We start from the raw sequence: 14955 nt of genomic DNA, 5'->3' as shown, positions 1-14955 counted from the left end.
GAAATAGCTTCTCTGGGCAGAGCTAAACTCGATGCTGTCCAGTTGATTCCAACTCACAGAGTTTCCAAAGTTATAATCTTTATGGAAGCAGACTGCCTCATCTTTCTCCTGAGGAATGGCTGGTGGGTTTGAACCACTGACCTTCCAGTTAGCAGCTGGAACACTTACCAATGCACCACCAGGGCTCCTTGGAAGAACGAAGTACAGTGATACTGGGCATCAATGCACAAAGGTGAAATTAGTCACTCAATTAAAGGAATGAAATCAGCCCTTTAATCCAACACCATAGCAGCACCATCTGTGGAAATGATAATTATCCTTCCAGCTTTCCACAGTCTCATTACCTTGGCAGTGCTTTCCACACCAAGGGTACCAAATGGCTGGAGGAAGGACATCAGTACCTTTAATGCCCATGGCTAGCTTTAACCATGTCTGTAATCTATTTTATTGCATTGCTAATGATTTCCCTGCATTTATTTGTCTTCTCCACCCTGTCAGGCTCAGCCTCCAGTCACCGAGGATGCCTCTGGTTCCAGTAAAGATTCTGGCTATTAACGCTGCCTGGCCAACAGTGCCTCTTGCTCATCAGTAAGTGGGCTGCCAAATCCCAGGTAAGGTGATGGGACCCTTCCCTGCAGACGGACAGGGAGTGGCAACAATTCAACAGTCCTTCCCACTTGCCTAATGAAGGCTCACGACCACCGGGTAGCTCCTGCAGAGTGCGCTCAGGCATCGACCCACGGCCACCATCACAGCAATCAGCGTGCAGGTCAGCAGACAGGCCGGCGGACTGGTGGCAGACAACAGTGCTGTCAGCCATTACAGAAGCATTTCAACAAGATAAAACCGGCCTGTCTGCAGATGCGGGAAACCTCCCAGAGCCCCTTTCGGGGGCCTGTGAGGAACTCCGTCCTTTTCCCAAGTCTCTCAATGAGGAAGCTATTGGGGGAGATTTGTTTCAAAACAACCTGACCCACACCTCTACCTCGAGCACATTCTACCTTGTGGAACACAGGGAGTGGAGCCAGAAGTGTGTGACACTTGGAGGACAAGCTGGTGCATGGCATTACCGCTCTTAAGTTGCTTTTAGGTTCAAAGTCAGGCCCAAGGACCAATGTAAAAGCACACTATTTCCTATGGAACCCAGCTATTATCTGCCAGGCCAGAGCCCCATGACCTTTGAACATGATTGTAAAAGTTACATTTGGGGGTGTGCAGAGAGGGCAAGCCACTTATATAAGTGAGCAGCAAACTCACTGGTAACTTGTCTGGCAGTACTTGCAAGTGGAAATTCTCCCAAGTTCCAAACCAGCTAATTCGAGCCAATTCCTGCCCTGTATTCTGTATCCATATGACAATGGAAGAGTCAGGCCATACTACTTCGCCTTTAAAGTTGCCTACAACATGCCAGGTGCCCCCCCGTGGTTTACTGAATCCTAGGAGGGACTGGCTCTGAGTCCAACACAATTTTATTGCCTTCAGAGGGAAACAAATTTAGCTCCTCCTGCTGGAATCTTATCAGCTCTTTCTGAGATGTTCACAGGATTCCAGGATGAGGGGGTCCAAGAGCATAGATGATACAAGCAAAAGCTGCCTTTTCAAATCTAGCTCTCAGGAAGACAACTTCTTTTCTGTGATTTAGGTAGACTGAAGAAAACAAAACAAAAAATACCAAACCACATTCCCATCACCACAAATGGACTTGGGCAACTCAGGAACATAACCAAGATATGAATGAATGGCAGTTGACCCAGGAGTTAAGTGTGATCCTGAATTTGCTGTGACTATTAAAGGTCTAAGAGCTCTGGTAGCATAGTACCTCTGGCACTTGACTGCTAACCAGAAGGCTGGCGGTTCAAACCCACCAGCCACTCCTCGGAAGGAAGGTTGGGCAATCCTACTTCTGTAGTGATACTGCCTCGGAAACCCAAGGAGGGGTCGCTATGAGTCGGGGCTGACTCGACCGCAAATAACAACAACAACATTAAAGGTCTACCAGTTATTGATTATCTGTTATGTAGACAGCACTGTTCAAGGTGCTTGTTTCCAATCACAAGCCTGTGAGATGGAGTGTCATTAGCTCCATTCTGTAGAGGGGGAAATAGGCTCAGAGAGGTTAGTGGCTTGACAAGGTCACACAGCCAATACAAGGGACTCTGCTGTGTACTGCCAAGGCCCACTCTCCTTTCACCTTGCTAGTTACAAGGTGCACCCTCCGGGGCTCCGCAGGTCCTGCCCCCCGTGCTATAGTACCTCCAGTCAGTTCCATTGTGAGCTTCTCATTTTCAATCATCTTCTTCTTTTCTTCTAGCTCAGCAATCAAGTTCTCTTTCAGCTCAACCTTTTTGTCTTCAAATTCTTTCACTGCTGCCTTCTTCTCTTTAATGTAGTTTTTCTCCACCTGTTCTGTCTAAACAAAGAGAAGCACAGGCTGGGGTACATGGCAGGCCCTGAGAGCCAGGTCCAACCTGAAGCCTGGCTCTTGCAGTCAAGACTAAACGTGCCCTCTCCTAGGCACATCAGTGACACAGGTTTCCTCATGACACACCTGCAGGGACAGGCTGTCTGGGGGCAAGCTTCCAACGGGTGCAGAAAATCGAGCCCTAAGACTTGCTAGTTTGTAAGATACCACCCTCATGGCTCAGGAATTTCCTCACATGCAGATCTTAGATTTCATGACTTTTACAGTAGAACAGAACTTGAGTTTCTCAAAGATGGTAAAAATAGCACCTTCCAGATGAAGCATCAATATTCAAAATTTCAAGATCCTGCGCCAGGACAGCAAGAGTTATCATTATTTTTGATGCTTAACATTTTCAAATGCTTATAGTGAGATAAAGAGCAAGGAGCCCTGGTGGTGCGATGGGAAAGTGCTCGGGGGCTCACCAGAAAGTTCAAACCCACCAGCCGCTCTGCAGGAGAAAAGACCCGGGATCTGCTCCCACGAAGATCACAGCCTGGGAACCCTGTGGGGGCGGTCCACTCTGCCCTCCAGGGTCATTGGGAGTCAGCATCAGCCCAACGGCAGTGGGACAGAGCATATACTAGGTGCCTGAACTCCACAGCAGTCAAATGTGGAAATTACAGGAACATAGAAACTGCATACGCATGCACTTTTTCAAATGGATGACTGCACTAAGCACAGAACAGGAGGGCTGACGTTGGGCAACGGACACGGCCCATGTGGTCCTTCGGGCTGAAGGTGACTGCGTGCTCTGAACTGACTCCAGTACTAAAACAGTCTCCAATAATGTGTCTGATAAACCATTCTCTTCTCAAAAAGGACCACCCAGCACACACTAACCCCTCAGAAGCAGGACACTCTTCCAGATCCAGGCACTCATCTTTATATCCCTAGCACCAGGCCTGGCACAGAGCTGGCCCTCAGATTTTTGCTGAATAATAAAAGGGAAAATTTGAGACCTCTTTCCTACTAGCACAATTCAGAGACTCGGCTGCTTTAAGGGCCAATGCAGCAGATGCCTAGGCCACTGGAATTCAGATGTGCTCCCCAATGCCTTACACATGACGCCAAAGTCACCAAGGAGGCAGCAGCTGGGACAGACGCAGGCTGCCCAGCCAACAACTGAAGAGATGGAGCTTCTCTATGGAACCCAAATGCCCTTCCACCCAACAGAGCAGTGACAGAGGCTGCCAGCTGGGGGGTGCTAGAAGGAGACGTCACCACTTGGGAAGAGCAGCAGTGCAGTCTCAGAAAGAGCCTGCAAACCCCGAAGATCCAGGTACTTACTTCCAGCTGGAGGAAGAGTTCTGAAAGAGAGAAAACGGGCAATTAGACTCACTAGGTGGTGTCACCTTTCCAGTGACGAGGCGATTCATTCTGCAGCACTGATTATTTTCTGAAAGCTCAGTTACACAGAGCAAATGTTTTCAGCAGCAAACTGTTGATACGCTTGAAGTACTCATGTCTACTTCAGATCTGGCCCCAGACGAAACCAGCCCAGCAGTTCTGCCCAAGGGCAAAAACAAATAGCAGGAGCCAAACTATCTTCCCAAAAAACCAAAACCCCACTGCCATGGAGGCAATCCCGACTCCTAATGCACAGAAAGGAGCTGTGGTGGCACAGCGCCTAAGGTGCTTGACTGCTAACCAGAAGGCTGGCAGCTCAAACCCACCAGCCACGCCTTGGAAAGAAGATGGGGCAATCCACTTCTGCAGTGATGTTGTTGTTGTTATGTGCCGTCAAGTTGGCCCCGACTCATAGCGACCCCTCCTTGGGTTTCCGAGGCAGTATCACTACAGAAGTAGGATTGCCCAACCTTCCTTCCGAAGAGTGGCTGGTGGGTTTGAACCGCCAGCCGACTGGTTAGCAGGCAAGTGTCTTAGCCACCATGCTACCAGAGCAGTGATACCACCTCAGAAACCCAAGAAGTGTTCGCTGAGTCGGATCCAACTCGATGGCAGTGAGATTTCTTTTTTTTTTTTTTTTAATGGACAGAGAGGAACTGCCCTGTGGGGTTTCTAAGGCTGTCATCTTTATGAAGCAGACTGCCTCATCTTTCTACCACAGAGCAGCTGGTGGGTTGGAACAGCCAGTTTTTCGGTTAACAGTCAAGTGCTTAACCACTGTGCCATCAGGGCTCCTGCAAACCTTGGCAGGATGAAACAAAAATTTTCCCTTCTTTCATACGGTCCATTCCTTCCAACAGCCCTACCCAAAGGGGCAGGACGTGTCAGAAAGTGATGCCATCACTCCCGAAGCCCAGGAGATACTGAGGTTATCCTAGGAAGGCTCTGTGGTGAAGAAGGGGCACCTTAAGAAACCAGAGCACAGAATCCAGTGCCTCCTGAGGCTGGACTCCCAGGTCACTCAAACAGCTCGCCTGACTGTCTCTCCTACCACATCCCAGTTGCCGATGGAAGGCAGCCTCCTCCCTGGAGCCATTCCTGACCGCCCATCCTTCCTCGACCCTCTCAGACACCTTTGAGCCTCCACTCAGAAGTATGCAGCCACTTATTAAGCACCTACTGTGTGCCAGGCAATTAGTACTGCAGCTGTTCCCTCAGCAGCTCCCCCCCCCAGGTTACATAAGCCCCTCGAAAAACCTAAAGCGCCCTGGTGGCACAGTAGTCAAGCACTCAGCTGCTACCAAAAGGAGGTCGGCAATTTGACCCCATCACCACTCCATTGGTGAAAGATGTGGCAACCTACTTCTGTAAAAATGTATAGCCTTGGAAGAAACCCTATGATGTACAGCCTTGGAAACCCTACGGGGCAGCTCTACTCCATTCGACACATGCCAGGCATGAATACGGTCACCATGACTTGGAACTGACTCAACAGCAAAGAGTTTTTCCCTATAAACCCAGTAGCTGGGACACAATTGGGCCATGGTTCCTAATTTATTCTGGGTGACAATAGGGTTACTGCACAAGGTCCACAAAGATTGCTAAGTACTGCACAACTCCACAAGGTGCTGGTCACATTTTACCATGGCCCCTTTGCAAATCCAATCAATCCTATGGGTTCATTCCCCAGAAAATCACAGAGGCATGTTCATACAAAATATTTTGTAGCATTTCAATGGTTCCAGAGACCCCAGGTTAAACACCCATGTGCTCAATTAACAACTGCTGAATGCAAAGGTACACTGATGAAGGGGACAAGCTACTCACTGTTTCCCAAGCCCTGGAAGGCCTGGGTACGATTAATCTGCCTGGCCACGTGGCACTGGGAACCACCAGGCCTAAGAGCCCAAGCGCACCCAGACCAACGTGCACCCACTGTGACTGCCTCTGACCCATGACAGGTATGAACGGGCCCAACTTGAAGTCCTGCCCCATTCCAAGCAATCACACCTGCACTGGCAAGTCAAGATGACAATTAGCATTTAGAGTTGGCAGTGGTTGTTTTAGCTAAAGCAGCCAGACATCAAACATAACCAAAGCAGGTGGACTGACCTCTGGACAGATGGGCTTTTTAAGCCCCAGTGTGGCTGATTTCAGAGCCTCTTGTGCAATTTTTCTACAGGGAGGGGAGGAGAAGCATGTATGCAAGAGTATGTTGAGGACAGGACTGAGAAAGTGACAGTGGGATTAAGGAAAGTAATTCAATACCCACTTGGCAGCTCAAACTTAAGAAAAATGGCCCACATCAATCTTCATTTTTTATTTACATCTTAAACTAATTCTATGAGGTCTTATTCCCATCTAGAGATGGGGAGACTGAGAAGGTTCCAAGAGGTTAAGCACCCTCCTTAAAGATACAGGGGAGTTCTGGTGGTGTAGTGCCTAAGGCATCTGACTGCTAACCAGAAGGCTGGTGGTTCAAACCCAAAAGCCACTCCTCAGAAGGAAGATTGGGCAATCTTAGTGCTGTAGAGATACCGCCTCGGAGACCCAAGGAGGGGTCAGTATGAGTCGGAAACAACTTGACGTCAGAGAGTTTGGTTTGTTTGGTTTAAAGATACAGACCTAGATGGAGACAGACCCTTTCATTAGGTTTCCACCTTGTTAGCATCTTCCTTCTCCTGCTAACGGGCAACTCGAGGAAAAGGGCTGAGGGTTTCAATGATGTCCCAAGGAGGTACCTGAGCACCCTGGAGTGGAGTGGGGGGGGGGAGGGCAGGCCAGAGGTGGATGGGTCGAAGGCCAACCACTGTAGCTCTGCTTTCCCTGTGCCCCCACCCTCCCACTTGTATCTGTTGGTGGTCACTAGGGGACAGAAGGAAGGACTCCATCGACAGAAATTTGGACAATCACTGGGTCATAAGAGAGAAGACAGCACCTTGGAAGGACACCCAGACCTCCACTCAGACCGCATTCTAAAAGCCACTTGCAACACTACAGAAAGGTTCACTAATTCTACTTGCAACACTACAGAAAGGATCACTCTGCTGGCACTCAAAACGCTAGTCAACATGACTCAACATTTAACATGCACACAAGACTTCCTGTATGCGCTGGAGGCCATCTGGACACACCTGCATGATTCTGTATCTGACTCAGATGGTTCCTACCTCTCTACGTGCATTCATCTTTAGTCAACGAGACAGCAAGTTTCTTAAAGGCCAGGACCACATGCTTCATGACTTTGTCTTGCCCTTAACTTAAGACACAGCAAACGTTGTGTCCTCATTGAAAATACATTTATCACGCACAACCAAGCAAAAGCACACTCTCTTTCTCCAGATGCTTATGACGAAATCCTTGGGGTAACTACCAATGACTCCTCCCCACAGAGACCAGAATACCAGACAAAACAAACTTAAATACAAGTGAAAACATAAACTCCTTTTCTAGGACAGCACTTCTGACTGTCCACTGAGCCAGCCAGGCTGATGCGAGAGAAGGTCAAGGCTACCCTGGGGGCATCGCGGAGTACAACCTGACTGCAAGGAACCCCCTCTGATGCCCTTGACTACTGGGGCAGTCTTTGGCAAATGGATAAAAAAGATGGAACCAGTTTTTTGTAGGTGCAGCTTCGGGGTTTCCCTTCCCTGATACCCTAGCCCAAGGGGATATTTGGAATTCGTTTTGGACAACAGATCTTAGGGACATGTTACGTCAATAACCAACACAAGGGGGAAGATTGGAAGATAATTTGCTTCCATTTAAGATGCAGCCTCACCTGCGTTTCGTATCCTCTCTTTGTACTGCTGGTCTAGTTTCTTCATTCTCTTCTGATACTCCTGTAATGTACCTGATTTCAAGCATTCACAAAAGAAAAAGACAAAGTTATTCTGAAGACCAACCTGCTCTGGATTTTGTTTCCTAAAATTTTTTTCCCACATCAACAGTTACTGTCTCAGTGACAACAAAGGAAGCACAAGCCAGGGACAGCCACACCCAGCAGGGCTCAGGGACGCTGGCGCTCAACCAACCACGAATGCGCGGGAGCCACCTGGGGTCTATCCGAGGTCTACCCCAATCGACTGGATTAAGACTCTGCAGCAAAGGGCAGAGGTGATGGGGTGCAGACACCCCAAATGATTCTGGTATTTAGTTAAGTGTAAGAGCCACTGGCCAAGCAGCCATCTAAGAGACAATGATTGCTCTCTACTTGTCAGGTGCAAAAGAGAAAGAAGGAAACCAACGTCTCAGAGAAGCTAGACTGCAGGACTCCCAGCCCACCTGAGCCACAGCCTCACTGACTCTGAGACCAGCAGAACTAGATGGTGCGCAGCTGCCAGTACTGACCGTTTTGACCAAGGCCACAAAACACGGACCCACAATACATGGAAAGAACAGCAGAAAAAGGTGGAATACAACTCAAGTTCTTAAGAAGGCCAGTCTCCAGTAGGACCAGTAAGACTAGAGGACTCCCTGAGATTATCACCTTGAAACATTCTTTAAACTCTGAACCAAAACTATACTGAGATCATCATTTCAGCAAAATGACAGATTGGCGCACCAAATAAAGCACAGTATCTGCAAGCACAGTGTTCCATTAAAAAAAAAAAAATCCATGAGTCCAAAAGACCAACATCTACTCTAAAGATGAGGAGGTGACAGGGAAACCAGAGTACCAGAAATGGAACAACCAGAGTGCAATTTCAGAGAATGCTGACAGACTGTGAAAAATATAAGTACTCACTGGGCAATTTGTGTAGATACTGCCAAATGGGAGCCTAATCTGCCATGCAAACTTGCACTGAAATATTATTTTAAAAAAAAAATGAAGGAAAAAGCAAGAGTCATTGGCCCTAAGTGACCTTTAAGGTATATGTTGTATAGACACTTCAATTTACAACTCTGTTTCAAGCACAGTAGGTACACACTGCTACTCTCTGCTACAGCTAGATTCAGTGAACTCCCTTCCCTGCTAAAATCTCGTTGTCCCCCAGTACGGTCTGGAGCACTGCTGTTCAAGTGACCCTTCCGTGACAATACAAACACTCTACACACTTACACTGTCCAACATGGTAGCCACTATCCCATGTGGCTGTTGAGCACCTGAAATGTGCCTAGGACCACTTAAGGAACTGAACCACTGATCTCATTTTATTTCAATAGCCACACGTGGCTGGTGGCTACAGTGGTGCCAATGCTTACCAAATCACTCAGTTCACTCCTCGTCCCCAAAGCAGCTGATCACGAGGTCCTGCTTTGGGGGTGAGGCATCCTGACCGTGTGCTCCAGCAGGGGATGTGGGCTGACTTGTGCCTCCCGCCCCCAGTGTGTGCTGGCTGGCATCCTGAACCCTGTACCTATGGATGGAGCCCCAGTGAAAATGGGTGCTGTTATGTAAATGAGATCTCAGCTGAGCTGGGTAGGGTCTAAATCTAATCACCTGTAAGTTTAGAGGGAGCAGACTACACACAGAGGTACACACACACGGGAAAAAGATGCCATATAAGCCAAGGAAACAAGGCCTGGGATCACCTATAAGGAAGCATCGACATCATGGAGACCCTGGTTTGGACTTCCAGCCTCCAGAACTGAGAGAAAACCAATCTCTGCTCTTTAAAGCCATCCACCTGGGGTATTTCTGTCACAGCAGCACCAGCTAGCTGAGATGGAGGATATGTGAAGGGCATTTTGTTCAGCATTCCTGATTCAGCCATGCCACCCAGGCCTCGCAGGCTGCCACAGCAGAATGTGGCTCTCCCTCTGACATTAATTCCTTCACCCCTGAAAGGAGGAACACAACAGCAGCAACAGCAGCGACAGATGTGCGACCACTCTCATGGGCCATTTTCACTATCAAGCAGACAGCAATGTAAGATGGGCTGGTCTGAGGGAGTGGGTCGCCCAAAGCAATCCAAGACCTAACGGAAAACCAGGGAGCCCTGGTGGACAGTGGTTAAGCACTAGGCTGCTAACCAAAAGGTCAGCAGTTCAACTCTACCAGCAGCCACTCTGTAGGAAAAAGATGAGGCAGTCTGCTCCCTTAAGGATGAAAACCTTGGAAATCCTATACTCTGTCCTATAGGGTCACTGTAAGTCAGAGCCAACTTGCCAGCAACGGGTTTTTTGGTTAATGGAAAAACAGTTTCACTGACACAAGGACCCCACGATATGAAGCCAAAGAGCAGGTGGTGGCAGTCAGCCACCCGAGTGCTCACGACATGCCCCAGTCTGCACCAGGCACCCCTCACACAGACGCTCACCTGCTCTTATTTTCTTTATTTCACAGATGAAAAAGCAGATTAAGGAAGAGGCAGTGATGTGCCCACAGTCACATTAGAAAGGAGTAGGGCTGGGATTCAAATGCCTCATGGGACTTGAGAACCTGTGCCCAGTCCCATGCTGAACTTCACCGGCAGCAAATGTCACTCACCAGGACACAGGCAGAGAACACAGTGTGGATACACCACAGCGTTAACAATGGGTTTAGAAAGAATCACAAAACTTTATTCCTTGGTAAACCGTCACTCTCCTAAAAACATCCAGCTTAGCACAGTGGTTTTCAACTCACACTCAAGAGAATGCCCCAAGACATCAAGCTCAACTGGCATAATATACTACACAAAACATTGTTCCACCTCCTATTTTGGAGAGTAGCAACTGGGATCTTAAAAGCTTGCAAGCTGCCATCTAGATGCAATGATGGTCTCTCCTCGTCCAGAGCAAAGAGGAATGAAGAAAACCAAAGATTCATGCAAATAATTAGTCCTAGTAACTGGTACACTATCTGATCTGCAGCCTATATGACTATGAGACCAGAAGAACTAGATGGTACCCAGCTACCACTGTCAACCACTTGGAAGAGGATCTATGTAGGAGCTCCTGGATAGAGAGGGAGAACAATGTGGAACAAAACTCAAAATCATTTGGAGGAAAAAAAAAAGGGGGGGGGGGGACCAGGTTTGCTGGTTCCATAGAGCCTGGTAGAACCACTGAGATTATGGCCCCCAGCTGCCCTTCAGGTCTGGAATTGAACCTACACCTGTGGCTTCCAGCCAAACAAAAGATAGGCATAGGAGTTGAACATGTACCTGAGGTAGATACACTCCTTGGAGAGAACAATCATGGGAGAAAGAAGGGCTGTTTATGCACAGGGAGACAGCTCAGGGGGCAGGAGTCCATGGAGGGATGGACACAGGGAAGAGGTAACTATGAGGAGGAAGTGGGAGGGGAGCTGTTGCATTGTGGTAAATTGTGGTCAATGTCATGAGACAAAGTGGATGTGAACTGCTGTATGGAAAGTGAATTTGCTCTGTAAATTTTCACCCGAATCACAATTAAAAAAAAAAAGAAAAAAGAAAATGCCCCAAGTGAGATTCAACTTGAAGAAAGAATTTGGTTCTTATTTATGAAAAAAAAAAAAAAGTCTGAAAATGACCCTTTACTGACAGTAGAAGACAGTACGCAAACTGGAGAACTCTTAACAGCCAGGCCTGACTCCAATCACTCCCCAGAGATGACTTCACAGGCTCCCAGGGTCTGCAACATCAAGAGGCAGGCTGAGGGACGAAAGACCAAATCATACACCAACCTTCCTGCAGTTGTTGCAGCTGCCTCTTGAGAGAAGCCAGTTTGTCCTGATACATCCTGCAGGAAAGAAAGGACGCGGTGAATGGCAAGAGCATTCGACAGTCAGTTCCCAAAGCACCCACATGCAGAAGTTACCTCCGTTGGTCCGGGACTGTCACGAACGCCCTTCGGGGAGACAGCACTACTAACGTCTGCTAGCAAATTTAAAATGTACTGAGAGGTAAAGGCGGGCCCTGGTGGCACAGTGGTTAAGTGCACAGCTGCGTGAATGGTCAACAATTCGAGCTCACCAGCTGCTCCACGGGAGAAAGGCGACAATCTGCTACCAGAAAGACTGCTGTTGTTGGCAGGTGTCATCAAGCCAGCTCCGACTCACAGCGACCCCATGTACAACAGCACGAAACGCCGCTGTCCTGCGCTGCCCTCACAGTCCTTGCTTAGCTTGAGCCCACCCCTGCAGTCACCGAGCCAACCCATCTCACTGGGGAGGGTCTTCCTCTTTTCTGCTGACCCCCTACTTTACCAAGCATGATGCCCCTCTCCAAAGACCAGTCCCCCTGATATAGCAGTGCCCAAAAAGGTTACAGCCTTGAATACCATTTGAGACAGGTCTATTCTGTACTCTTATGGTCATGATGAGTTAGGACTGACTGGATAGCAATGGGTTTTGGTTTAATAGCTACAGGGACCACAAAGGGACAAGGATTCTGTGTTTTTGAATCAACTCGATGCTGCAGGCTCATCTTTAGAGAATGCGTCCACAATCCACAAAGCTGGAGACAAAGCAGACTTTAATAAAGTAAGTGACAACAACAGAGTTAGGCAAGAAAAACAGAAAGCGTGATGCTATGTTTTCTGGATTCAGAAGTATAATGCACACACCCAAAACATAGAAATAGCATTAAACACAGCTTTTATGTCAACTTGGCAATTAGATTACATTCCAAAGGAGCAAGGTTATGCCTTCCACATGTTTTTCTTTACAGGTATCATGGCTGTGGAAGCACTAAGTCAATAAACCTTTGTCATTTTTAAAGGCATGACTCTTAGGATTAGAGAAATAACAGTAATTCAGAAACAAACGTTAAAATGCAGGAATTCATTTGCAGCCCCAGCTGGTTAAGGACACACAGAACCCACAAAGCAAAAGAAGCTGGCGTTTGACTGTGCCACTCACACCCCACGGTGACGGACCAGGCTGCCTGAACGGCAGGTGCCACACGTCTCTGCAACTCTTGTGCTTCTACCTGGAGCACAGTCCTGTTTCACGGCGACAAAAACAGGGTTTGCCACCTGAAAGAAAAGCACTGTCCAACATGTCACCCACACCCAGTAGCCTTCGCATGGCTCAGATAAAAGCTGCAAATATAAGTGAAGGGTTACAAGCCAGCTCTGGGCAGGAGGCGGAAGGAGCGGGCAGGTCGGAGAACGGGACCGGGGGCTAGTTCTTGCAGAACACGCTCGGACCCTTGATACCCATACGAGGCAGTCAGGTCTCATCAAAATCCTTTTCTAATCATCAAATATTGAAGGGACACATTCAACTGGAAGACAGCGGCTATAAAACCTGCAAGCCGTCAAGTACCAGAGGGGAAGGTGCACAGGCTGGGCCCCAAGCATTGGTCTGTGGGGCCTGGAGGATTAATTTCTCCCTTATGTGGCGAGTGCCACGCTATACTGTGAATCCTGAGACTGTCTTTGAAAAGGTCTACTGACAGACTGGAGGCGTGAATAAAAAAATTAAATATTCAGATCCATTGAGATCAAGTCCGGGAATGTGAAAAATAAACCAAAAAAGGAAACCAGCTGCCACGGAGTCAATGCCAATTCATGGCAACCCCGTGTGTCAGAGCAGAACGGCTCCTGAGGCTTTCAAGGCTGTGACCTTTTGGAAGCAGATCACCAGCCCTTCCGAGGACCTCTGGCTGGGCTCGAATTTGCCAACTCTCAGTTAGTAGTCAAGCACTGAACCATCTGCAGCACCTACGGCCTCCACACGTTAAACCAGCTACCTCCAAACACATTTCAAGATGCAGCAAGGTGAAGCAGTACAACAATGGAGGGAATAAAACAAAAAGCAGGGTTTCAGGGGTGAAACTGCGAGAACCTCAGGAACCAGAGCGGCTCCCCCTGCCGGCTGTGGGCAGACTTGAGCTGAATCACTCTCTGGGTTCCAAAGCTCAAAAAAGAAAACAGAACTCAGAGGATGGCACCAAAGCGATGGGAAACAGAACCAAGGAGGAGCGGGACGGCTCATCGCACACTCTTGGAAGCCTTCCTCCCAGCAGGCAGGAAGGCTGTGCTGTAGCCACCGCCTCCTTCTGGGCCTCGTTCGCAGCCATCCCGTTGATTCTGAGCCATGGTGGCCCTGTGTGTGCAAAAGGGGAACTGCTCCAGAGGGTTTTTTCAAGGCTGTGACCTCTGGGAGGCTGTTGATCGGGCCTGGCTTATAAGGCACCTCTGGGGGGTTTGAACCACCCGCCTTTCGGCTAGCAGGCAAGTGCTTAAGTATGTGCACCACCCAGGGTGCCGTGGATCATCTAGTTTAAAGACAGTAATAAAAAAATGTCAAATCAAGACCCTTCAAATGTTGTTGTTGTTGTCATGTGCCGTCGAGTCGGACCCGACTCATAGCAACCCCTCCTTGGGTTTCCAAGGCAGTATCACTACGAAAGTAGATTGCCCAACTGTCCTTCCGAGAAGTGGCTGGTGGGTTTGAACCGCCAGCCTTCTGGTTAGCAGTCACATGCCTTAGGCACCACGCTACTAGAGCTCCCGACCCTCCAAATACAGTCAATAAATAGTGAGTATATTTGATACTGCCTTCCACGTGTGTTTATGACGAGTAAACTCAAGCATAAAAAAGTAAACCTCTATAAATGTCTGGCTGGTCAGTGGTTAAAGCATTTGGCTACTAACCAAAAGGTCACTGGTTCAAACCCACCAGCTGCTCTGCAGGAGAAAGATGAGGCAGTGTGCTTCTGTAGAGATTTACAGCCTTGGACACCCTATGAGGCAGTTCTACTCTGTCCTCTAGGGTCACTCTTAGTCACAGCTGACCCAATGGCAGTGGTGTTGGTTTAAAACAAAATAGATATTTCATCCCTCTGGTTGTGGCTGTCTAAAGGTGATGCCACAACTGAGCTGAGGACATACGGTAACGTGAAAAGAGCATTGGACCAGGTGTCCACAGGCTTGCTTTGCAATTCTGGTTCCCCTGAGCTCCCATGTGGCCAGCCCTCTGCGGGCTCACACCTATCTGAGAGCCCAGTGGCTGTGCGACACCAGCTTACCCGCCACAGCACAGGTCTCCACGGCTAAAAAGATGAGCACGTGGTCACAGGTTCTTGTCTTGTACAGGGCCTTATCCCCGATGATGATTTCCCTCAAGCTTCTTTCTAATCTCTTCTAAGTTCAGCCTGATGACATGTGACAAGTTGATGGGAGAAAAATGCAGACAGGCACATGGCTCTTGAAACCCAAGAGTCAAGAGCATATACCAAACCAAGGAGCAAACCAGGTTCACATGGTCCACTCTGACTCACAGTGGCCTG

The 14955-nt window shown here is 48.5% G+C and overlaps 1 protein-coding gene across 1 annotated transcript in view; it reads right to left on the bottom strand.

The window, feature by feature from the left end:
- The window catches only part of SUDS3 (SDS3 homolog, SIN3A corepressor complex component), a 36198-nt gene that overhangs the window by 18149 nt on the left and 3094 nt on the right, over positions 1-14955 (bottom strand). The window contains exons 3-7 of the mRNA XM_007938284.2: positions 12579-12694; positions 11403-11458; positions 7593-7664; positions 3752-3771; positions 2254-2410 (exon numbers count right to left, since the gene is read on the bottom strand). Of these exons, the coding sequence (XP_007936475.2) occupies positions 2254-2410; positions 3752-3771; positions 7593-7664; positions 11403-11458; positions 12579-12694 (421 nt within the window). The remainder of the gene's footprint in view (positions 1-2253; positions 2411-3751; positions 3772-7592; positions 7665-11402; positions 11459-12578; positions 12695-14955) is intronic.

This window comes from Orycteropus afer, unplaced genomic scaffold, assembly GCF_000298275.1.
Source record: "Orycteropus afer afer isolate SDZICR_OR568_19922 unplaced genomic scaffold, OryAfe1.0 scaffold00048, whole genome shotgun sequence".
In the NCBI taxonomy this organism is placed as follows: Eukaryota; Metazoa; Chordata; class Mammalia; order Tubulidentata; family Orycteropodidae; genus Orycteropus; species Orycteropus afer.
The sequence above is the reverse complement of the archived record's forward strand: the minus strand, read 5'-3'. Positions and strand labels throughout refer to the sequence as shown.